The sequence below is a fragment of the Protomyctophum bolini genome (genome assembly GCF_963924005.1).
Source record: "Protomyctophum bolini genome assembly, chromosome: 2".
Classification (NCBI taxonomy): domain Eukaryota; kingdom Metazoa; phylum Chordata; class Actinopteri; order Myctophiformes; family Myctophidae; genus Protomyctophum; species Protomyctophum bolini.
Window position 1 is genome coordinate 33,319,823 of NC_137863.1, and position 26,040 is coordinate 33,345,862.

The 26,040-nt window shown below is 43.2% G+C and overlaps 1 protein-coding gene across 1 annotated transcript in view; it reads right to left on the reverse strand.

Moving 5' to 3' along the window:
* The window catches only part of atp2b2 (ATPase plasma membrane Ca2+ transporting 2), a 125,315-nt gene that overhangs the window by 29,525 nt on the left and 69,750 nt on the right, over positions 1-26,040 (reverse strand). Inside the window, exons 12-13 of the mRNA XM_080791997.1 lie at positions 9,776-10,017; positions 9,006-9,240 (exon numbers count right to left, since the gene is read on the reverse strand). Of these exons, the coding sequence (XP_080648123.1) occupies positions 9,006-9,240; positions 9,776-10,017 (477 nt within the window). The remainder of the gene's footprint in view (positions 1-9,005; positions 9,241-9,775; positions 10,018-26,040) is intronic.

A 26,040-nucleotide genomic window follows, 5' to 3' on the forward strand; every position in this document is an offset into this window, starting at 1 on the left:
GACATGCAGCAGAGCCAATCACTATGCAGTATCGTATCTTAGCAACTATTTCGCCAGGCTCCCGGTCCACAACATTGAAAAAACTAATGGATGCTGTTCACAGCCAAACATCTTATCTACCTCAGAGTCAGAAAGTTCTAGTAGTGAGATATAACTAAAAAAGAAGAAAAACTAAGTGCAGAGCTGAGTGGGAATTTTTTATGAAACAAAAGCTTTGCAGTTTGAAAGTGGATATTCAACCTTTCCCTACAGCTGCAATGTTGGTGAGTTTAATGTCGTTTAATACAAGCAGATGCAAATTGGATGGTTTATGGCAAGTCACTTCATATCATTAGGCTATAATAAATCTAGAGTTGCAAATTGCAAAGGACTGTGCTGTCATCATGTGCCAGTTAGCCCTGACAGGGACTACAGGCTACTGTAGTTCCTTGTTCATCAAGCAACTCTAGAGCAGTGGTTCCCAAACTTTTTCATGTCAAGGACATTTAGCCCTTTAGCCCTGGTCCAGTGCTGTAAGCACTGGACCAGGGCTAAAGGACCCTCAAATTGACACTAATGAGCCTGCGGACCCCCAATTGAAAACCTAATGCCATGGACCCCCATAAGAGAAGATAAGGCTCTAGCAGTGATTCTCAACCCGTTTAATTTCAAGGACCCCCAGTTTGTCATGCATTAGTCCATCTATGTTAATTTAACTCTGAGAGTATACAAATGGACCTGCACTCTCAGAGTTACAGACCCATAAGGATCCATTTGGTTCCAAAGTAACATTTAGCTGGAGACCCCCTGGAACTCAATCAAGGACCCCTGGGGGTCCCCAGACCCCATTTTGGGAACCACTGGCTTAGTAACTGTAAATGTGAATTTAAACCAGGTACTGAGAAGCCTGTATGCTTTGTAAAATGGTCTGAAATAAGGTCAAGTTTATGATTTGAACATTTGCCATTTAAGGCTTAATATTTTGTATGCTGTTTGTTAAACCTATAAAACCTTATGGCATGAACTATATGTTGGAAGGGTTAGGGTAGAGCAAAGTTTTAGGTCAGTGCAGACTGCAGATTCATTCAAGTCATGTATACTTTCCAAATCATACCTTTACTAACTTTTAGATTTCGTTTTTTGTCAATTTCATACTGCTAAATGGTCAATGTAATTACTAATTAAGTACCCCAACACTGATACACCGTGATATTTTTTTTTTAAACCATTAAAATCAACTAAATCATATTATAATGCAAGTAGATGTAATGACTAATATTTATTCATAATAAAAATAATGCATACTATATAGCACTTTTACACTCTCAAACAGCTCATATAGGCCTACATGTCAATACAGGTCAGGTAGTATTTGATATTAATAATAATAATAATAATAATAATAATATTATATTACAATTACAATATTACAACTAGAAATATTGTTCCTAAAAAAACAATGTGGGGTCACTGGAAGCCAAAAGATTGTACTGTGTTGTTTAATTTAATGTAATTGATTAACGTAATTTAGACCTGAAATTGGGGGGGTTTTGACCGGAAATTACCCAATTTTTCTATAACATTTTCAAATAAGGGACACCAATTTTTAATAAGGGACACCAAAAAAATTCGGCGCCTTACGCAGCGGTCACGCGGCTTCGCCGCGTGCCCGGGAAATGTCCCTTATTTGAAAATCTAATAGTTGGCAACCCTACTTGTGTGTGTTAATCTGCCCGATGCTGACGTTAGTATATAATGTTTAGATTGTTTTCCTCTTGGACATGCGTTTGTGGGCACAGTGGCAGGGGGTGAAAAGCCGATTTGTCCCATGGTGTGCACTGCGCAACTGGTGTGTGTGTGTGTGTGTGTGTGGCTGGCTAGCCAATCACAGCTGTGTTTTGCTGTGTGGGGATCGGCATGTGAGCGGGCTAGCCAATAAGGGTCCTGTGTTGCGTGTGGAGAATTGTGTAGGTTAGTGTGTGTGGTGTAGCCAAATTGGGGGTTGAGAACATGAGGGGGATGTTGCACAGCAATCGGTGCCCCCTACATTAAGCTGTGTCCTTCCCAACATGCAGTGCGGGGTCTATGGGGAGGCTAGGTGTGCGCCAGATCAGGCGCGCACATTGGTGCGGAATCAGAGGGTGTTTTTTCGCGAGGTCCCGGGAGGCTGGCCGTGGCCTGTGGCGTGTGGTCGTGTCCATGGAAGTCGGCAGGATGATGTGTCCAGTGCGGTTTTGCATGAACTATTGAAAATGATCAATAGTTCAATATATGATCAACAGAGTTGGGTGTAACGAGTAACGGAAAATCTCGTTACTGTAACGACACTACTTTGGTCGGTAACGAGTAATATAACGACACTACTCCTCCAAATTTGATAATCACACTACAGTTACTGGTCGCTGCAGCGCTTGAGTTACTCGTTACTTAATTGCGTCATGTGGCTGCTTTCAGCAGTGTTGCTTTGGACTTGGAGAATAATGCACACAACGGAGATGAGTTGAACATGAACAGTAATGGTGCGCTGGCAACGCACTAGCGGAGTCGCGGACTAGTCGCGGACAAACCGGTGTCAGATCATCAGCAGCACAGCACTTTTCGTTACTGTCGTGGACTCGTAGGGTGGCCAGACGTCCGGTTTTAGACCCACCTGTCCTCCTCCCACCTCAACCTCCGTTTTCTTTTGTAATATATCCTACAGTGCTTGTGTCATAAGCTCATAACTGTCATTTACGTTGTCTCGGTATTAAAATCTCCGCAGCAGCACTCCTCCGCTCCACACAGCGAGCCAGTATCCCACTGTCAAAGAGACAGAGCAGACGCTGGGGTGTTGCCATGTCCGCTTATTATAAGGGACTTTGGGCTTGTTTTATAATAGCCTATTTTGAGCTTGTTTTCATAGACATGACTGCTTGTTTCTCTTCCAAAACCTGGTAACACTGCCAGTGGGAGGGTCGGTTTGTTTGTTGTAGAATGTGTACTAGTTAGTTAATGCAAAGATGAATAAACTAAATATGTTAAAACTACATTTAATGAGCAATGGAGCAGGGAACTCCACATCATAAAGAAAGGGATCCTAAAGCACTGTGAACATATAGGCTACTGATTTCTCTCAGTCTCATTATTTTTATTTGAATATATTTGATTTGATTGATTGAATAATTGATTAGAAGTTTGCATAGAAAAAGTTTTACAAGGTCAAGAGAACCACCGTTTTGGAAAGGCCCATTTTGTTTTATTCCTCCACAACCTGGTAAAGAGCATAAAGACATATCTTGTGTATGTCCCCCTTATTAGGATTATAAAGATTTGTTAAGTGGTAAATTATGTGACAATGTGACAGGCAATGTTATGGAGTAACGCAAAAGTAATGTAACGAGTAGTGTAACTAGTTACTTTCTCCAGGGAGTAATAAAGTAAAGTAAGGCATTACTTTTTTCAAAAGTAATATGTAATGTGTAGTGCCTTACTTTTAAGAGTAACGGACCCCAACTCTGATGATCAATATATCAAGTGACTTCTGCAGTGAAGGGGGAATCAACCTAACCTCTTTTCTCTATTCTTTTGTAAAGACAGCGTATCTCTTTTGTATGGTAGTTTGGTGATAGCCCGAAAACCACTGAATTTGTTACACCGTGTTATGAGTTATTAAGAGGTTTTTTATTTCACGCAAGATCCGTTTTCTGAGTAGAAAACAGATGCACTATGACTATATGAGTATGACTGCATGCACCATTGTGGATATATGAACTTTTTAGAGGTTACAGTAACAGAAGCTTGCTCAAATATATGGCAGCCTCAAACAACAGTACAGTGGGGAATTATTTTTTTACAGTAGTTTGTTTACTATCTTGTTTACAAAGTGTTTTGTGTGTGTGTGTGTGTGTGTGTGTGTGTGTGTGTGTGTGTGTGTGTGTGCGCGCGTGCGTTCATGCGTGTTCAAAGAGCGGTGGAGTGCTTATCTAGCTCTGTGCAGATGCTTGCATAACGGTCCGCAGAGTGTTTGAGAGAAATACGGAGAGAGCAACACTGAAGAAGAGAGAGAGAGAGAGAGAGAGAGAGAGAGAGAGAGAGAGAAAGAGAGATGGATATGGAGAGAATGAATAAAGAGGGACAGGCAGAATGAGAGGGGTTTGGAGAGACATCAAGGGGACAGTGGGAGACTATAAAAAGCTTTCTGTTTGTGCCGAGCGTGACTATATGTGACTGTACGCACGCAGACACCTCTGTTCTGCCTGCTCTATGGGTCCGCGTTAGAAATCTATCTTGAAACGGTGAAACTTGTGAGGGAAATCATCTATCTTGTTTTCTCCAAATTAGCTCAGTTGTTTTTATTTTTTTACTATAGTCTACAGTATATGAATTTGAAGAGGCTGGACATGTGAGTGTGTAACGGCCCGTGTGTGTGCATGTGTAACGGCCCGGGATTCGAGCTCGGGTCTCCCGTGTGAAAGTCCAACATCTTAACCACTAGACCAAAGGGTGATATCCCTACAGACTGGGGGAGATATTAGACATTTGAGGCCATCGGGCAGAGGCTCTGAGCCACTGCTACACATCAGTGTTGATTTCGTCGACTAAAACTAAGACGAAAAATGTTCGTCGACTACCTTTTTTCACTGACGAAAACCAAATGGAAACTAAACTATGATAACTAAAACTAAGACTAAATATACGGACAATTTCGTCAACAAATACAAACTAGACTACAATGTTAGTAAGGGACTAACATTAAGTCATTTTACAATATTGGTAAAATGACTGATCTACAAGCTCACAACGCGTTGCAGCGCGACGTGTTGTGAGCTTGTCGATCAGTCATTTTACTGGGCTTGTAGATCGGCTATTTTCAGCAAGTGTAAAAACAGTCATTATGACGGCATCAAGGCCCACCAAAATACATTTTAGTGGACTAAATCAACTGAAGACTAAAATCTTATGATATTTAGTCGACTAAAACTAGACTAACACTAAGACATTCCAGGTGACTAAAATGTGACTAAAACTAACTGAAAACTATTCAAGAGACTATGACTAAAACTAAAATCTAAATGTGCTGCCAAAAACAACACTGGTACACATGCAGTGACGGAAGGAAGACATCCTCCAAATCATACATGGGCAACTGGCGGCCCTCACCTTCACTTAATGAGGCCCCGCAGGTTAATATCAGAATATATTATTGATTTCAGCTGTTACAATTCCAAAAATGCAAACATGACCCACTTTAATTACTTCAGTCTAAATTATAGTCAGGGCTGCACACAACTCTTTTGGCTAGAATGGCTCTTGTTGTAGATTCATCCCATTATTAAAAAATATATACATTTGCTAAAATCTAGGTCCATGTGTGGTCCAGCCCTATGGAATGCATATTCTAATAAAAACAACTTAATACTTCCTAAGGATAATATGAGCATCAAAGCAATATTTAGATTTTTTATTATTTTGTATTTAAATAACCGATCTACTAGCTCAGTGGTTCCCGGGGACCCCCAGGGGTACCTGAGGGAGTTCCAGGGGGGACCCATCTATTTTGTTCATGTTCATAAAGTGCTAAAGTGTTTAAAGCAGTGGTTCCCAAACTTTTTCATGTCAAGGACCCCCAAATTGACACTACTTAGCCCGTGGACCCCCATTTGAAAAGATATGCCAGGGACCCCAAGAGAAGACGTACACATTTAGACGTCTACATTTAGACGTACACATTTAGCGTCTACATTTAGATGTACACATTTAGACGTCTACATTTAGACGTCTGTATACATTTAGACGTCTACATTTAGACGTCTACATTTAAACGTCTACATTTAGACGTATACATTTATTTGTTATCCGTGTTGCGAGGATGAGGGGGTACCTGGAAAAATATCTTCCCCAAAAGGGGTACCTGGTCCAAAAAAGTTTGGGAACCCCTGTACTAGCTCACAACGTGTTGTGACACATTGTGAGCTTGCAGATCAGCTATTTTTTTTAACATGCGACACATCGTACGGCGAAGCATACATCAGGCTTCCCTTTTGTTTCAGGTGACGTAGTCAGACAGTCAGACACACATGGCTCCTCGGTGCAAAAATAAACAGTGTACACTACCAGACTTTACGATAATAAGGGACAGTATGTGGAGACACGGTGTTCATGTTGGGCAGCAGCAGTGTCAGTCCGCAATGCTTTAAACTCTTCCCACTCCACTATGTCGGAACTAAACCCTTAGTACCCGTAAAAGTCGGTGGCCGGTGCCTAGGCTGTGAGAGACGGCATCGCACACGAGCAACCATGCTGCTCCAGCACCCGGAAAACAAACACAAGCACAGCGGCAAATGGGAAGAGTGCAAAGCATCCAAAGCATGCCCTTTTACACCGGGGACTACAGTAGTTTGCTATCTGAAACGGAGAAGACGAAACTATTTGTGTCAGGTTTTCTCACCTCCTCCCAGCAGAAAGCAGCATGGAATCCTCCCCCTTTTGAGTAAGGACGCGCTGTGATTGGCCACAATGGCCAGTGCACTTGTGCAAGACGTGCTGTGATTGGCCAGTAGCCACTTTGAGTGGCAGTCGGTGGAAAATGCTCTCGCCACAGAATTTACTAGTATTCTGTCCATAATAATCATTCTAGGCGGCCCCGGCTGTTGGTACGCAGAAGCGCTTCCCGGCGCTTGATTGACAGCGCATTTTGAATTTTGACGACGCATGCGCGCTGGCGCACCACTTACATATGTGCAGCCCTAATATAGTAGCCTATTGCTTAATGACTAATATTAAAATGTTATTGTCTTTTTTTATGTCCAATCATAATTTTTCGACTGCGGTCGAGATCATGGATTTCACAATGCCACGCGAGACTTTCCGGTCCTTCGTTGCCATCCCCAGTTCCTGCTTACTGATGCATGTGTCCCTAGCGATGACATCAGGGAACGACAGTTTTCTACCTCTGGTCTGCTTTGAGGCAGGACTCCAGAGAAGAAGGGAAGATACGGTACCTCATGGTCAGCTCTGTAGCAGTGGCTGGCAAACTGTGTTCTTCTGGATCGGACTAGTGAAGAAACACGGGGAAGGTTGCCGTATAGGCTATTAGATTAGTCGATGGGTGGCTCTTCCAAGAGAGATTTTGCTCTCTCATTAGAAGGCGGGTGTAAGTGCCATCCAGCCGTTACTACAAGTAATATGTGGTTCCTCTGTCATTTGGAACGGTTATCTGCAATGACTTTCACTGGGACTGGGGCGGATGGGGTCGACCCTTAATGTGCTGGGTTCACACATTCAAGACACCTGTCTTGTGTTTAATGGCCGCTCCATTGCATTTCCAAAGGAAGCCCATATGGTTTGACCAAACAATTTGTTTGATGGGGGGAGTGGTGCAGAACACATCCATCAAAGCTGTGTTCAGACACAAGTCAGGTGTCAGACAGAAGGCAAGTGTCTTGAATGCAGCCCAGTAAGGGCATATGTCGACCCCGCCCGCTCACCTCCTCCCCGCCCCCTCCTGGTGCTGCGGCCATCTTGGAAACTAAACAAAATATAAACAGTGGGAGAGGGGTGGGGCTGAGAAAGGCCCTTGTTGACTTTATCAATTATCTACTCTGTGAAAGAGTGGGTGACATTCTTTATCGTACAAGCTCCAAAGGTTGTGCATGTATATATATATATACATATCTCTCATGTAAATATGAAATAAATGCTTAAACATGTAGCTAGGTGTAATGTTAGAGACCACAGAAGTGAACCTTTCAAGCCTGTTTTCTCAACTCGCTGTTTCTCTGCAAGACATTACTCTATAAGCCATCTCCAAAACACGTGGGTCAAACTGAACAACCAATATGTAAATTTGAAGCTATGATTCCCTGCTTTCATATGACATGAAAAAAACAAATTAAAAAATAAATCCAGTCCCTCTGTCAAATTGCGTATGTTAGTATAAGTAGCTGTATTTAGTGTGTTTACTTGTGTACTATATCCAACCATCTTCAAAATAGCTGCCACGGGAGCTGCATTCATTGACATGCACACTGCTGTATATTCATAAAGTGACTTTAACTCATCCCTTGGTAACGGTCGTAACGGTCGCCCCCACTACTCTACCTAGTAGACAGAATTCATGTTGGTGATTATATAAAAGGTATTATCATATTAATTTATCAGGCGAGAGAGAGATGCAGGCAAAAGCAAACAGGGGTTTAGAAGCAACAATGTCCATCACTGGGAAAGGACACTCCTCGCTCCGTCGGTAAAACATACTTCTCACAGAGTGACTGACTGCAACTAATGATTGACAGGTGCGGCAGCTTTGGGAGCGTGCCTGAAGATGTCTGTTCTGGAGAGAGTGACTCCACGGTGCTTGTCCAGCGCAGACAAGAAATGATACGTTCCCGTCAGCTAAAGTGTATATACCGGTAAGCTCTTTATCTGGTGATAAATCCGCTGATTTTATCTTAACCGCCCATGCCCGCCCGCAGGTACAGTATTTAAATACCGCCCGCGCCGCCAACATTTACGTTGGGTCCCGCTGGCTCCCGTTCCCGTTGCAGTCCTCGAATGTGATCCATAATTCCATATAAATATCATCAAACATCTTTGAAAATGATGGGAGGGATCAGATTGGACATTTGACCACTCATAGATCATGGGAAAGAACACGCACTGTGTGCAAACTCCTTTAGTGTAATTTCTAACAAGAAAAAACAACAACCTCCGGGACTTTAATGTCACCATTGAGACCGCCCAGATGAGATTGTGTGTATAAACACGGTTAACGCTGAATTCTGTCACTAAACGGTGATGGCACGCACGCACACACAGTACACCGAGAGAGATCCTACACAACATATAGTCTACCAGGGAGTTTTGGTTGTAGAACCAATACATCACAGGGGGAAAGAAAATAATAGTGAAAAGTAGAAGTTGGTTGGTGAAATCAATGGAACGCACCACACGCACACACCCACACGCACACACGCGCACCCACACTCGCGCACACACACACACACACACACACACACACACACACACACACACACACACACACCCACCTCTGGCCTGACAGGGTCCTCTATCCCGACGACGCAGATGGCCACCAGGTCACTGAGGATGTTGTTCTCGTCGTCCCAGTTGGGCTCGGGGTTACCGACGAAGTCGCGGTACGCCACGCAGATGGTCCGCAGGCCCTCGCACGCCATGGGCTCGATCACCTTCTTCACCATGTCGTCCTTGTCCCGCGGGCGGAACGGGCGCGGCTCGCCCGACTCGTTCAGGATGCGGCTGCACCTGGGGGAGGCCACATGGCACATAAGAAAAACAGGCTAAAGAACTCTTTTGTACACCAGTCTGTTCTGCTTTCAAACCAAAATCGGTAAACCAAGAGGATATGTTCTATTGTTCTTGTTCCTGTCTGCTTCTGTAATTTGTGTCCTGTAAAATGTATCTTTTGTAATGTATTGTGTATGTCTTGTCTGTATCTTGAACGGTGACGTCCTTTGGGAAACCGGGCCATTGGCGTTTAATGTTTGTGTTGGCACCGTTTGTTTTACATCACCATTACATCACCTATAATCAACATGAGTTAGACTTTAATATATTAGCGCCCCTCACTTCACACGTGTGTGATTTTTTTGACCCTACACAAAAAATTCACATTGACAATGAATGGACAATTTTATGTCAGAGCATATCTATTTTACGTCATGATGATGTACGATGATAAGAGTGCCCCACACTTCACACGGGTGTGATATTTATTTTATTTCAGCTGGTCTTCCAATTAAAATAGGCTTTGGCCTGCAGTATGGAGTGAGTGACTCACTTCTTGAGGACGATCTCAGAGGCTCCCTTGCTGTACATGCGGAAGTTCCCGTCTGGCAGTTTGACAACGGTGCTCATGGACTTCCTGACAGAGTTGAAGGTGTAGACCTTGTAGAGCTTCTCCTCGGGGAGCTGGTTCCGGATGGGCTGGTAGTCTCGCTTCAGGTCCAACACCAGACCGAGCAGGCCACACTCTGTCTTGTTACCGACCTGCATCGGGAGACCACCTTCCTTAGCTGCAGGCTGGAGAAAAGGAAAGAGATGGGGAAGAACTTTTAGACTTTGTTGTAATGTTGTGAACTTGCTTGTTGTGGTGGTCATTTATCACTCTGTGGGGTTTGAAAGTTACCTGCCCTGTTTGTTAACGTCATTACTTCCATTACTACTTTCCATTTGTTCAATATTTTTGAAACAACGTCATGGTGTTCAATAGCACTGATTTATGCAAAAACTAAAATAATAAGAAAAGAAGAAAAATAATAAGAAAATAAACCTCACAAATGGAGTTAAGAGGTTTCCTCCCGACAGCTACACGTACGAATGATGGTGGTTGGTCGCCTGCCTTTCCCCCTCTACACCAAATAGCTGATTGGAAATAGAATATTTCCGAGAATATTCGCCTAAATCAAGCCCATGCAGAATAGGGTTCATGTGGTTAACTCCAAGTTCTAGACACTGTTCACCTTGTTATCTACCTTGTGCTTTTCCTATTAGGAAAGAATGGTCCACAGCAAGAGAGTGAGTCGTTGAGAAAGATTGTCAATTCCATTTCAAGTGTCATGTTGACTCTCTCCTTCTTAGGAGAGCTGAGAGGGTACACAAGAGTGTCTTAAGGTGACTTCATATTATTTATTTACTTTTCCATTTGAAACCACTTGAACCACACAGTGCAGTCAGTCAGTGATACAGCATATTGTAAATTGTGCAGCACTGTAGGCTATGCCCCTATTCCAGCAATAGGAATACCGGTCCGGCATTACTGTGTTCTCATATCCAACGTCCTGCAGTGGAGTGGAGGAAGCTTTCACGTGTCTATAGTGTACTGTAGTTTAGTTTCACCACGAATTGAGCATAGTTGGTAATCTATTCTATAGATTCTACTCTAATTATATACTACACTATTCGAATACTTTTATGTGGGGACCGACCCCCCCCCCCCCCCCCCCCCCAGCACAGAAAGGTAGAAGATTTTAGGCTGATTTTACAATTTTGCTGAAAAAGCAGGATGGCAATGGGGTGGCATTTCATTAGCTTAATTGGGGGATGGATAGATGAGATGGATGGACAGAATTTGGACGCTCTAATTTCAGACATGACAAAACAGCTCACTTACTATTGAGTTTTGCCACGGCATATTCATTTATTTAAAACAATATGACAGTATATTCAGTTTACGTCTGTTTTTTTTGTTTAGCAATTTCCTGCAGGCTACTATGAATGCACCATGAAAACAAGAGTATAGCCAATCAAAAATAATTGCCTCTTCGTTATCGTCTTTGACGGTTTGTATCAACATTCCTTCTGATGTTCTGTTTGTGTCATTCCTAAAACAACACAGGCAAGGAACTACAAGAAAGGGGGAAAAAATGCTAATCTAGAAAAATACCAAAAATAAGACTAAATATAATACATTTGGTCATAGCAATGATTTCGTCCATGTGTCTATCTCTGAGAGAATTGTTGTGTGTGAAGTGTGTGATGTCAGTCTCTCATCATCTGAGTCCTTTCTACTAATTTCACAATTTATATGAGAAGGCCAGTGTGTGTGTGTGTGTGTGTGTGCGCGCGCGCGCGCGTGCGTGCGCACACGCATTATGCTTGTCTAGCCAGCCTGTGGAACAGCGCTTGGCGTTGCCATGGTATCGGTGATACTGTGAAAACTGAAAAGCGCACTTTGGGAGAATGACATGGAAAGCAAAGGGTGCTCTTCACTCAAACACATCACTTATAGTTGGAGTGCCGAGACCCCTCCCCCTCAGCTGTCTTTTAGACTAAAATGTTAGGAAGGGACTAGTGGACAAGAGATCCAGTATAAATCATTTTACACTTGGTTGCATGCTGAAAATAGGCGATCTACAAGCTCACAACGTGTCGCAGTTGGGAGCTTGTAGATCGGCTATTTTGAAAAAATCTGTAATGACTGATTTTGAAAAAATCTGTCATTATGAAATTTTATTATGACATTTTAGTCGACTAAATCAACTGTAGATTTAGTCGACTAAAACCTTATGATATTTAGTCGACTAAAACTAGACTCACACTAAAACATTCCAGCTGACTAAAATGTGAATGAAACTAAATGAAAACTATTCAAGAGACTATATGACTAAAACTAAAATCAAAATTTGCTGCCAAAAACAACACTGGTCCCGGTCTGAGAAAGGTTGGCAGAGCGTCTCTCTCAGCCTCCAATGAGGGTTCTTATTATAGTATCTTACTGTCTGTCATCTTCTGAGCCTCACTCACTATACCAACTCTCTGCCTGACGTAATGAACTGTCATCTTCTGAGCCTCACTATACCAACTCTCTGCCTGACGTAATAAACTGTCATCTTCTGAGCCTCACTCACTATACCAACTCTCTGCCTGACGTAATAAACTGTCATCTTCTGAGCCTCACTCACTATACCAACTCTCTGCCTGACGTAATAAACTGTCATTGCCATGCAGCTGGAAGGAATCGCATTAGTATAGCGCACGACAATTCTCATTTCGTATCCATGTTGTCATTAAAATACATCTGTTTCCATTTCAGTCATCGAACAAACCTGATTATACAGACTGTGCCCTGAAGTGACAGCACACTCTACAGCGCTGGCTTATACCGTACCTACACAGATAGTAGCACATATTCACTTCCTGACGTTCTGTTCGTGTAATTTTACAACCACGCATTCTTCAGGTTGATTGAACATCTCGGCTCGAGAAAAGGGGTGTATTTCCAAATAGTATAGACCGGGCATTTACTATGCAAAATAGTTTTGGGCTCTGGGTGGCTATTTCCATGTTTTGCAACCAGGCGGCTATTTCCATGTTTTGCAACCAGGCGGCTATTTCCATTAGAGATGTGTATTTGCAGCAGGCTTTTATTTAATTTTGCCCTGGCCTGCACTGGGCCATTATTTGGTTACAATTCTAATTAGATTGAAAAATAAAATGCAAATAATAGCCTGGGTGGACCCAAATGAGGCTGAAGAACCTGTAAATAATAGCCCCCCTGCAAATTATAGCCCTGGCTTTTATTGTGGGGTGGGTGGGGCGTGGGGGGAGGGTTATTTTTTAATGTGGTTTTTAATACGCAAAATGGTGTCAGACCCCAGGTGTTTAAAAGGAACCGGGCGTCTATTTGAGCCAGGGCTACTATTTGGAATTGTACAGTAACTCAAGTTTCTTTTCTCCATATGGTACAAGGACAATTGTATCAATCAATGAATCAATCAATCAGCTTGACAACAGGATTGATATTCTTATGAGCAAGCAAGATTGAATGGGGAACGTTTGCCATTTCTAACGTTTAGATATGTTGCTTTTTCCCCCTTCAGTCAGCAATGTTCTGTTTTCATTAATGCAGATAATCAAATTAATGTCTTACTGGCACTGTTTCTGTAGCACTCATCCACAAGTGGGGCCCATTATCCACACAAGCTTAGGATGAAGGATGTTAAAACTCTCAAAACTGGCAAATGTTTCACAACAACCATGAATTTCACCTCCCTAAAGCCTTAGTTATTATATATTATTTTAAGTGGATATGGGGTTATTGGATAGGGAAGTTGCATCTGCCATGGTGATGACACATCATCTGTCGTCTGGCTTGCAGGAGCTCTCCTCTTAAACCCCACGGGGGTCCGGGAGGGAAAATCTAAAATATCGGAGTTGGAACCTGAGACCTTGACCAGCCCCATTTACCCGCTGAGAGCTGTTCATGAGGTGGACAGCCGCTGCCCCCGCCGGCGGGGGTATTGGGGCTCAAATAAACCTTTACTGATGAAATTCAGAATGTCAGATCTGGAACAGCAATCATAATGAAACACAGGTGAGGTACAGGTAAGAACAAGAGTCTAGAACCAAACCAAGATAAATAAGAATAAAGAGAAAGATAAAATAATGATCTGCTGGCCCTATAGATATCTCTACATTGCAGGCAGTACACTACTACTAGACCATTATCTGAATGTCGTATACTTATACTTACGGCAATGTGTGCGTGTGTGTCAACGTGCATTGTTACCCCGCTCTTTTTTCCTTATTTCTTTTTACTATTTTGGAAAACCTATTTGAATGATCCAAATAGCCGATATACAAGCTCACAACGTGTCGATATAGATCGGCTAGTTGAGCGATTTTTAAATGTTTTTTAAAATAGTATAAAAAGGCCAAGAAGTTTAGGGAAGGAGGTGGATGGTACATGGCACATATAATACATGGTACATGGCACATATAATACATAGTACATGGCACATATAATACATGGTACATGGCACATATGACAGTCTTCTTTGGTGCTGTGGACTTTTTGGTATTTGGTTTGGGGCACGTTGTGTCTTGTGCATCATCACGACAGAATTTTCTGATTTCTTTAAAAATATATTCCAGTCCAGGTGTGGTTTGTACTGGAAGACCACGTACTGGGGGTAAGACATTGGGATCTTTGAGCAGCTGAAACTCCACTACTTCTGAGTCACAGTGTTTTTGGGCCATCACCACACCAGGCTTCGTGGTGTCAAAACTGAAGTGCTGCTAGCTCTTTATCTGTGGGAGTTTGGGGAAGTAGGGAGTCAGGTGGTTTTGCCAGTCGAAGCCTTCAACAAGCACTGTCCCAAAGTGTCCCATCTTCATGTCCGACAAGCTGGGAGAGGTTCACTCCCTTCTCCTCAGAGCTTTTAGCCATCACTGTCGCGATGGACAAATATTTGATCCATTCATGAGTTAACCTGACTGAACTGTGTTCCGGTCAAGGTTCCTTATGATCATATGTTTAAATTTGAAACAAGTAGGCTATACTAATACTGTAGCCATAAGTGTTCTGCGCCCCAACTTGTCTGCTAGTGCTTTTGATTGATTGATAGCCTAATGTAATTGTGTTTCATTTCACTTATTGCTTGCGGTCCGTGCATAATTTTTCCATCACGTTTTTGGCGGATCGTTGTGTTTATGGGCGGAATGCCATACAAGAGCATTTGTTATATGGTTTATAATGGTATTTAAAAATAAAGTGCCTCCCATGAAAACATTATAGCACCCTGCTGATCAAGGTCTGGCGCCAGCACTGCCGTCAACTAGACTGTTTAATGTATTTGTGAGAACAATACTGCAGACCTATGGAAGTGATTCTATCGGCTAAACAACATCATTGTCTGTGATTATAGTTATATGCAGTGGTGGAAAGTAACTGAGTACTTTTACTTAAGTACTGTCCTTAAGTACAATTTTGTAAATTTTTTGTACTCTCAAAGTGAAGATTTTTATACTTTTACTACACTACAATTATTTGAAAACTTTAGTTACTATTTGGAGATTTTTATTTTGATTAGAAAACATACATTAACCACTTCAACGCTATGCACAATGCGTCGCGTTGCGAGTCATTGTGAGCTTGTAGATCGGCTATTTTCAATAGATTTTGTACACATTTTGAACTTCTGCAATATGAGTAATTTTACTTTTAGTACTTTAAGTAGATTTTGAGGCTGATACTTTTGTAAGTTTACTCGAGTACATTTTCAATTCCGTACTTTTACTTGTAATGAAGTACTTCTAAAATGCAGTATTGGTATACTTTTACTTTTGATTGAACAATTGAACAATTGAGTACTTTTTCCACCACTGTTTATATGTAAACTAGAGAGCAGACAGCCCCGCCCCCCACAATTCATTTAGATGGAATTTTGCTCACTGCACCCAGCACTACCAACATGTGGGTAGTTTCGGTAACGCCACATTGCAATTTGTGTATAGCTTCATTTACAAACTGAAGACATAGTTAAAGGTTGGACAGGGATAAGGCCACATGGTTATGCCGAGTCTAGACTGTCTTGTCCTCATGAATCATTAAAAAACCAATCAGGGTCCTGCCATGCCTTGTTCGCCTGGTAATTGGACACAGCTGGTTAATGTCCAGCTGTGTGTCTTCACTGCCACAGATAAACAGAACCATGAATACTTCATACTCCGTTTGAACAAAAATTAAATAATATAATTAATCCCTTTTCCTAACGAGCACAGATTACATTATGGGGACCTTGCCTGTCGTTGATTAATGAGTAATGATGCTATTGGGTCTCATGGTTGTTGTTTGTTTGGGAGAACCTGGTGCCTATACTGTAGCAGCGGATGAACATTAAAACATAATACAAGTGGGGGATGCGTGGATAAGAGTGGAGAAATAGAGGCTGTTCAGATGTCTGCAAAGAAGAATATTGTCACTGTCGACTGGAGATCTTGTAGCTACGGATGCATGTAGGCCTATGTCCGAAACATCAGGTAATGGAAACAAGCACCTGTGTCCAGTCTTAACCACCTTCAACCTAGCCTGGGATCAAAACCATTTCCGGGTTTCTGATCCGGTCGGGAGCGGAAATAACTTAATATGTCATGTTGTAGTTGTAGTCACTGGTTGGTAGTCATCAGGTCGGAACCACCAAACTGGTACCAGGATTCTACCCAAAATAATTCTCCGTGATCAAAGCAAGGGCATCATAACGTTAGGGCCCTACCCAATAAAACCCTTGATGCGGCGAAGTTAGCTTTTATTGTTCCTTTCGCTATTCCAACTCGTAGCGACTGGTGAGAATAAACTACTAGTTATACTCGATTTAGCATTTTAATGGGTATTAGGGGAACAAAACAAAACAAAGAAAAAAACAGAACCAGCATAAGAAAGAAATCAAATCAGTACAAAGTAAACTAGTAACTAAAGTTTTCAAATAAATATAGTGGAGTAAAAGTATAAAATGCACCTTTGAGATGCAGTGCAGTGGAAGTAAAAGTATTGGAAATATTAGTACAAAAATACCTCAACATTGTACTTAAGTACAGTACTTAATTAAACTTTCCCCCACGGAGGCTGGCCGACACCGACAGAGGGACAGAACCCAGAGACTGTAACAGACAGGAAGAGATGAGGAATAACCAGATCCGTGTCAAAACAACTGCAGTTAGCTCTCTGAGATAACCCTGGGCTCCAGTGGTGCAAAGTAAGTAACTATAGGCTACATTCACCCAAGTGCAATACCTAACTACAATCTTGAGGTAGTTTAACTTTACTTGAGTATTTATTTTTATACTTTACAGGTCTTACTGTACTTCACACACTCAGCCAGCATTTTCATTTTGTCTCACTTTATTATTCATATGAAAGCCCTCCCCACGGCAGCGGTTTCTGGGGTGGGCGTTGCCAAAGTGTCAGTCTTCGCCGATTGGTTCACACCAACCATTCAAAATAGTGGCAAAGCAGATGAGATGTGGCTAACACAACCAATACCTAAAGACTAAGACTAAAAGTACAAGACTAAGACTAAAAGACTAAGACTAAACCAGTAAGACTAAGAGACTAAGACTAGACTAACAACAAAAAAGACTAAATGGGACTAAAGACTAAAAGTGTGTTATTCAAAAGACTAAGACTATATCAAAATATGCTGAAAAATATTAACTCTGTTTCACACAAGTGTGATTTTCATTTTATTTTTGTAATGGGTGTTGCTAGCGATGCAGTAGCCTTGGGTCCACCTATGCTTTCTATGGCATAGGCAGCTCCCGGCAGGATCCGCCGGGAAAATCTAGACGCAGCTGCGCGACATGAGACTATTTAATTAGAGCGACAGAGAGAGAGAAGAGTGTGTGTGTGTGCGTCAATTTAACAAAGGTGCAGACGATCAGAAATCAGCAGAGAGTGATCGATGTTTGCGCTACTCTATGCCGAATTGAAGTGGACTCGGCCCCAAACTTTTGTTTTTTCTCCCTGGAAATAAAAACGTGGCTGCGGAGCCAGGCTCGTTGTGAGCTTGTCGATCTGTATATTTATACAATACACAAACAATACAATACAAGTATTTGTACATTGTGGTATTTGGTGGTAATTTCTTTATGTGAAAAATAGGAGCACTGACGTACTGCCGTAATGAGTAACAGAAAACCCTCCACAACGATGACGTGGGTTCCTACGCGGGATTCTGTGGTAAGCTGGCATGGGATGCCCTGAGCTGGCACGGGGCAGCACTGGGGCTGGGCGCGTCTTGGCCTGGACACGACTAAAGACCAGCTGCCCTCTCCCCTTGGTCCTTGGGTGATCCCACAGGCAAGGACATATGCCACGGGGTATCTGGCACCCTAACTTCCTGTTTCCACCTGGGGGACCCCACGATCCTTTTAATCCTCCTCCTCCTCACTTCGATCCCCGCATCTCCGATCCCCCTGCTCTCGATTTTAATTTGCACATTGGTGACCCCTCCCCCCCTCCCCGTCTCATGCTATCCGCCTGCTCTTCCTGTTTTGTTATAACTTATTCCCCTCGTCTTCATAAGCCATGCTTTATGTCCACGTCTTATATAGGAGGGTGTCACGCAGTGATGTTTTTATATAGGAGGGTGTCACGCAGTGATGTTTTTATATAGGAGGGTGTCACGCAGTGATGTTTTTATATAGGAGGGTGTCACGCAGTGATGTTTTTATATAGGAGGGTGTCACGCAGTGATGTTTTTATATAGGAGGGTGTCACGCAGTGATGTTTTTGTCGACTAACACTCAAACTAAAAATGTTCGTCGACTACCTTTTTCCACTGACGAAAACTAAATGGAAACTACATGAAAACTAAGCTATGGTGACTCAAACTATAAAATAAAATAAATAAAAGACAAGTAATTTTACACTTGGTTTCATGCTGAAAATAGCCGATCTACACGCTTGTGAGCTTGTAGATCTATAACTGAACTTTCCGAGGGTGAGTGAGACCGACCGCTATCCTATCCCAGATGTCCTGATGGATTTTGAATGGCCGTGTCAACGTTTGTGTCGTTCATAAAATCGCTCTGAAAGCGATCCAAACGACACCGCTCGCCTCCGACGCCGTCGTTACAGCATGCGGTGCGGACTAGAAAGATTTTTTTAAGATGACATTTTTACAGTTATCGGTGTAGTTGTCGGGCTCGTTGTGTTGTGAGCGGTGCTTTCCTCTCTATTCTGTCCCTCTTAATTGCATCTCTGATCCCTCACACGCTCCCCGAATCACCTCCCTCCTCGTCTCATCCCCCCCCCCTCTCTCTCTCTCTTCTATCCAACACCCCCCCCCCCTCTCTCTCTCTCTCTTCTATCCAACACCCCCGTTCTCTTTCTCCCCATTGCATCGTCCAGAGAGGACAACAAGCTCACAACGCGTCGCAGCGCAACGTGTTGTGAGCTTGTTGTCGTCTTCCCTCTAAATGTCTCTGTGTGTATAGGAGTGATGCGTGACGTGCATGGCTGCGCAGACGCAGCCGACTGGCATGCAGCTCTCGGAGACTCACTGATAGGGACGGTATAATGACCGGGTCTTCAGCCTGGAGGGCTGCGCTGTGAGGGACAGCGATACAGTCTCCCGGGTTATCAAATGATGAGGCCCCCCCGCACTTGTCACGCGAGTGTGGTGGTGGTGGTGCTGTCCTATATCCATTATTGCTCATCACTCCCGTCTCTTTTTTTAAAGCCTTCGTTTCTGATTCCTATACTCTTTGATCCTCTCCCCTCTATATTTACCTTCCTTAAGTTCCTATATGTCAGCTTTTGGAAGTGCAGCGTAGACTTTGATCAGTGGTCACGTCGTGGCATGTCATGACCAAATGGATCCGTATGCAGTGTGTCGCGTATGCAGTGTGTTGCGTATGCAGTGTGTTGCGTCGCTTCGGGCCTCTGCCCCTCAATTGTACTTTAAGTTGAAATAAAAGTTATGATGATGGTGTTGACGACGATGATGACGCAAAGCTGCTTCTGCTCTACAACAATCTGTGAACGCATTCGTTAAAGAAAAAGAAACGAAAAAGTAGAGAGGCACAACATCCTTTCAGTCCAACTTGACAAAAAAAAACAGAGGCAATTATATACAGACTTAAAGGAGCAATTCACCTATTGTGAACCTAACTTTATAAATGGTCCTCAGTCACTAATCTAATGGTACCATTTTTGTCTATACTCTGTTAGTGTCTCAGAGGAGGGCTCTGGACATTTTCAGAAACCTGTTTACCAGTGACACCATCGATGGAATCCAAGATAACATAATCAAAATGCAGTTAAAGGAAGGTTAGTGTGCTATAATAGTCTGCAGAGTGTACAGACCAATAAGGGTCCATTTGGTTCCAAACTATCATTTAGCTGAGGACCCCCTGGAACTCCCTCAAGGACCCCTAGGGGTCCCCGCACCCCACTTTGGGAACCACTGATGTACAGTAGTTACTGCAGATCACCACAAATTGATCTGATTCTCCATGTGCGTGCGTGCGTGCGTGCGTGCGTGTGACCAGAGTGATGACCTGAGCAGGTGGTGGAGGCAACGTGGGACTGAGTGGTGCTGGGAGGGAGCGCACGTGCATGTGCACGTGATCAACACACACACCATCACCCTCTGTGTCAGTATGGCTATGGAAGAGTGTGTGAATGGCGTTCAAAGTGCATGTGCTGTGATGTGCTGTGCGTGTGTGTGTGTGTGTGTGTGTGTGTGTGTGCGCGCGCGTGCGTTCGATGCATATACATTTGTGTGGGTGAATCTCTGCATACGTGATGTGAGTGCATTTGCTTCTAGAATGTTTTCTTGAATACTTTATTAAACGGAATGTAAACACATTTAGGCTAAATTACGTGTGCGTGCTAGGATGGATATTTATATACTGTACTGTATATAGGCTACTGTATAACTGGTGTAAAACAGAGTGCATTTGTTTGTTTATAACAACATCTTCGCAAACGTACCCAAATTAATATGTTAACAAAAAACTGTGTTGTTATGCCGTTCTGGGGAGAGACCCGGATATATATGCAGAATGTGCCAAAATGAAAGGTCACAACTTCATAAAGGCTAAGGGTAATTAGGCTGTGCACTGGGCCACTGGCTAAATAAATTAATTTGTTGTGTCAGGGGTTGAACTGTGCTGTTAATTAAGACGAGTGCTAAGGAACTGTCCCTCTGTGGAGACCCTTATTTTTAGGAGGTGTCGACAAGTCACATTAATGTAATGCCATCTGTGTTAGTGTGTTTTCTATGGATGACACTAAAGTGCTTGCATGGTGCCTCGACGTGTCAGAGCCAGTGCTTTGATTGTTTCATTTTAATTGTTTGCAGTTGGTGGATAATTTCACATTATTGTTCTGCGGTGCATCATTGCGTTTATTGGGCTATATGAGACATATTGTAATAGAGCTTATCGAGGATTACTGTGTATAATTATACTACACAATTCAAGGTTTCTTTATTTTGTCTCCCGGAGGAGAAATTTGTCTTGGACCCCAAGGACCGTGGACTAATGCATGTCAAACTGGGGGGTCCTTGAAATTAAATGGGTTGAGAATCACTGCTGGAGCCGTAAAAATCTTCTCTTATGGGGGTCTCTGGAATATGTTTTCAAATGGAGGTCCGCGGGGCTAATTAGTGTCCATTTGGGGGTCCTTGACATGAAACAGTTTGGGAACCACTGAAGTAGAGCATGCATTTACCCCCAAAACAGCAACAATATGCGTATAGGACCCACAACATACTGTGCACATGCACTCTTAGCATGCATGTCCAATGTGTGTGTGTGTGTGTGTGTGTGAGTGTGTGTGTGTGAGTGTGCGCGCGTGGGTGCGCTCACGCTATATAGAAGTGTGAAGTGCAGCATTTTGTCCCCTTTCTCCCCGTGAGACTATTGCACACCTACTTCTATCTATAGCATCTGCATGCAGACAGAAGCAGCACAGTGCATCATAGAATCCAGATAGGCCACAGGGACACGTGCACGCGCGCACACACACACACACACACACACACACACACACACACACACACACACACACACACACACACACACACACACATATGGATATCAAAGCCTGCCTTTGTGCCATCATATAGAGTAGACTATACACAGCAGCAGCCATCCTGGAATATCCCCCACAGGACAGGCCTCTTATATAAGACGATACAGCAGCCAACAGTGTGTGTGTGTGTGTGTGTGTAGCACTGGAGCGGTGCATGGGTGCTCTGGGGGATCGGGGCTGAGAGCAGGGCTGTGCTGCTGGGGAGCCAGCCATCAAACATTTGAGAGGACCTGTGATGTCATGACATACTTTTTATTTGTATTTTTGTCGTATTCATTTGGTCATTAAGGTCCACAGAATGAGAGGTCTGCTCTGCCGTAAATATCACGGAAAAAATGAGTTATGGCCATTTTTGTATACAACCCCGTAGACAACCAATATAATATAAGGCAACATTGCATCATGTGACATGTCAAACTAGGGGGTTTTCATGATTCTGAATCCATTCCAAGCATTAGTTTTGCACGAAAAACACACCTTGGCCTAAATTCGGCCATATTCACCTGCCCAAATGTGCTGACCTGATCACATTTTGTGATGACAGGACGGCTATTGCCGTTTTTTGGTCAAGTGAGTGTTTCTTTTGTGCAAAATGGCTTTGTACTCACAGAGTAGCCAAAGTCTGCCTTGTTTCCATTGTGGTCCTTGTGTACAATATTGGAATCGGTCAGAATGAGTATTGGCAGATATGACCCTGCACAAAATCACAGATCGAATATCGCTCATCATTTCTAAATCGTGGCACCCCTAGTTGTGAAAGTCAAATTAAGTCAAGACAATCACTGAACACTTCAACTGATCACGAGACGTCAATCTTCCTTACAATCATACGGTAATGCTACAAGATAAATTAATTGATCTGTCACCATCGAGTCTAAATAGAAATGAATGAACTAATCTAATTAATTTATCTAATTTTCTTCTTAACCCATTCTGGGCGGGAACCCCTTTTGGTGTTTAAAGTATTGTTATACTTTAGCCATTTAAAAATAGCAGATCTACAAGCTGAAAATTAAAATGTGGTGCAAATCTTTGAATATATATCCTTTCAGAGCCAAAGTTTTTAACTCAAATCTTTGCTTCTGGGAGGTCCCTGAAACAACATATTTTCAGATGGGAGTCGGCGGCCAATTACATATAATCTTGGGGGTCCTTGCCATGAAAATGTTTGAGAATGACTGACAGATACATGTAGGGTTTTTCAGAAAACTGTCAGGATTTAGAAGGTATTTGTAGAATTGTCCTCAGATCTAAATGGGCTAAATATAAATGAATTAACCACAAGGTCAAGTTCAACGAAAGCATCAAATTTTCTTTTTAATTCCCATGAAAGAAGGCTGCAGGAAGTGAGCCGTTCAACAATGGAGATGTGCCGTCCTGCAGCAGAAAACAAAAGGAGTTATTTGTCAACTGAGCTGCCGCAGCTATTCAAATGCAATGGACTCTGGATGGAATGGGGATCTGGCCACAGATTAGTGAGCACAAAGGCCCCATTGTTACATTTAATTACAATTCTTGTTCTCAAAGAAAAAGGGAGAGCAGCTGTTAATGTTTTAACATTTCAGACTAATGATGTTTAGTTAGTTAGTTTCATTTATTGTCCACGTGTGGACATTTGTCTTCGGTCTCAACAACAGTAAAAATACAAACAGTTACAACAGCAGCAAGTTAGCAACAACACTTACACAATTATTTTCTCTTGGCAAAAAAGTGCAGGACAACAGTGGCAAATACATTGGAAGTACCTCCTTGTAGATACAGCCTAATTGTTTCTGTCTCTTCCCAATGATGTTTGAGGCTACAGTAGGTTCACAATTCGCTGCAGCTTGCTTTTTCCTCTTACATTTAGATTGCCAAACCACATTGCCATGTTAAAAGTCAAGCCATGCCAAGCAAGTGTAAAAAGAGCCATTATGACGGCATCAAGGCCCGCCAAAACACATTTTAGTCGCCTAAATCAACTGTAGATTTAACTGTAAGATAAAACTAGACTAACACTAAAACATTCCGGGTGATACAAAAACTAAACGAAACTTATTCGAGAGACTAAAACTAAAATAGAAAATGTGCTGCCAAAAACAACACTGCAATGCTGCAAGTGCCAAGCAGGGAGACACGTCACACTGTACCAAGCAGGGAGACACGTCACACTGTACCAAGCAGGGAGACACGTCACACTGTACCAAGCAGGGAGACACGTCACACTGTACCAAGCAGGGAGACACGTCACACTGTACCAAGCAGGGAGACACGTCACACTGTACCAAGCAGGGAGACACGTCACACTGTACCAAGCAGACACGTCACACTGTACCAAGCAGGGAGACACGTCACACTGTACCAAGCAGGGAGACACGTCACACTGTACCAAGCAGGGAGACACGTCACACTGTACCAAGCAGACACGTCACACTGTACCAAGCAGGGAGACACGTCACACTGTACCAAGCAGGGAGACACGTCACACTGTACCAAGCAGACACGTCACACTGTACCAAGCAGACACGTCACACTGTACCAAGCAGGGAGACACGTCACGCTGTACCAAGCAGACACGTCACACTGTACCAAGCAGACACGTCACACTGTACCAAGCAGACACGTCACACTGTACCAAGCAGACACGTCACACTGTACCAAGCAGGGAGACACGTCACGCTGTACCAAGCAGGGAGACACGTCACACTGTACCAAGCAGACACGTCACACTGTACCAAGCAGACACGTCACACTGTACCAAGCAGACACGTCACGCTGTACCAAGCAGGGAGACACGTCACGCTGTACCAAGCAGGGAGACACGTCACACTGTACCAAGCAGACACGTCACACTGTACCAAGCAGACACGTCACACTGTACCAAGCAGACACGTCACACTGTACCAAGCAGACACGTCACACTGTACCAAGCAGACACGTCACACTGTACCAAGCAGACACGTCACACTGTACCAAGCAGACACGTCACACTGTACCAAGCAGACACGTCACACTGTACCAAGCAGACACGTCACACTGTACCAAGCAGACACGTCACACTGTACCAAGCAGACACGTCACACTGTACCAAGCAGACACGTCACACTGTACCAAGCAGACACGTCACACTGTACCAAGCAGACACGTCACGCTGTACCAAGCAGGGAGACACGTCACACTGTACCAAGCAGACACGTCACACTGTACCAAGCAGACACGTCACACTGTACCAAGCAGACACGTCACACTGTACCAAGCAGACACGTCACACTGTACCAAGCAGACACGTCACACTGTACCAAGCAGACACGTCACACTGTACCAAGCAGACATGTCACACTGTACCAAGCAGACACGTCACACTGTACCAAGCAGACACGTCACACTGTACCAAGCAGGGAGACACGTCACACTGTACCAAGCAGACACGTCACACTGTACCAAGTAGGGAGACACGTCACACTGTACCAAGCAGGGAGACACGTCACACTGTACCAAGCAGGGAGACACGTCACACTGTACCAAGCAGACACGTCACACTGTACCAAGCAGGGAGACACGTCACACTGTACCAAGCAGGGAGACACGTCACACTGTACCAAGCAGACACGTCACACTGTACCAAGCAGACACGTCACACTGTACCAAGCAGGGAGACACGTCACACTGTACCAAGCAGGGAGACACGTCACACTGTACCAAGCGTTTCTATCGTCGTTGGTAAGACTTGACCGAGGAGTGAACGCTGACCTCCCAATGTCAGTGCAGATACATTAACCACAAGGCCACACTGAGCCTGGTATACTGGTATTTAAATAATACATAACTTTAAATAATACATAAAAATCTATATCAGCAATAAATTATTCACAGGTTGAAAGCTCCAACCTATACCTAGGCCAACAGTGCAGAGATAAAAAAGCATTAAAAAAAAAAACTAGCATGCTGGAAGGCATGGAGGCGGGACAACTCTGGGATGCTACGATGATTTATCATAATTCAGTTTACAAGGTTCTCCTCATTCTAAAGCAGTGAACTATAGCACCATTATGAAGAACATGAAGGTCCATTTATTTAAATGCTTCGATCTTAATATAGGTGATGGTTATTTGTATGGAACCTATAAGCATGTTGACGGTTTGAAAAAAGCAAAACCGGTTCGATATTCAATTAAAAAAAATAGCTGTGACCATAGCTATGATGCATGTTTGATTAGCTGTAAAATGAGTGACACATTTCACACA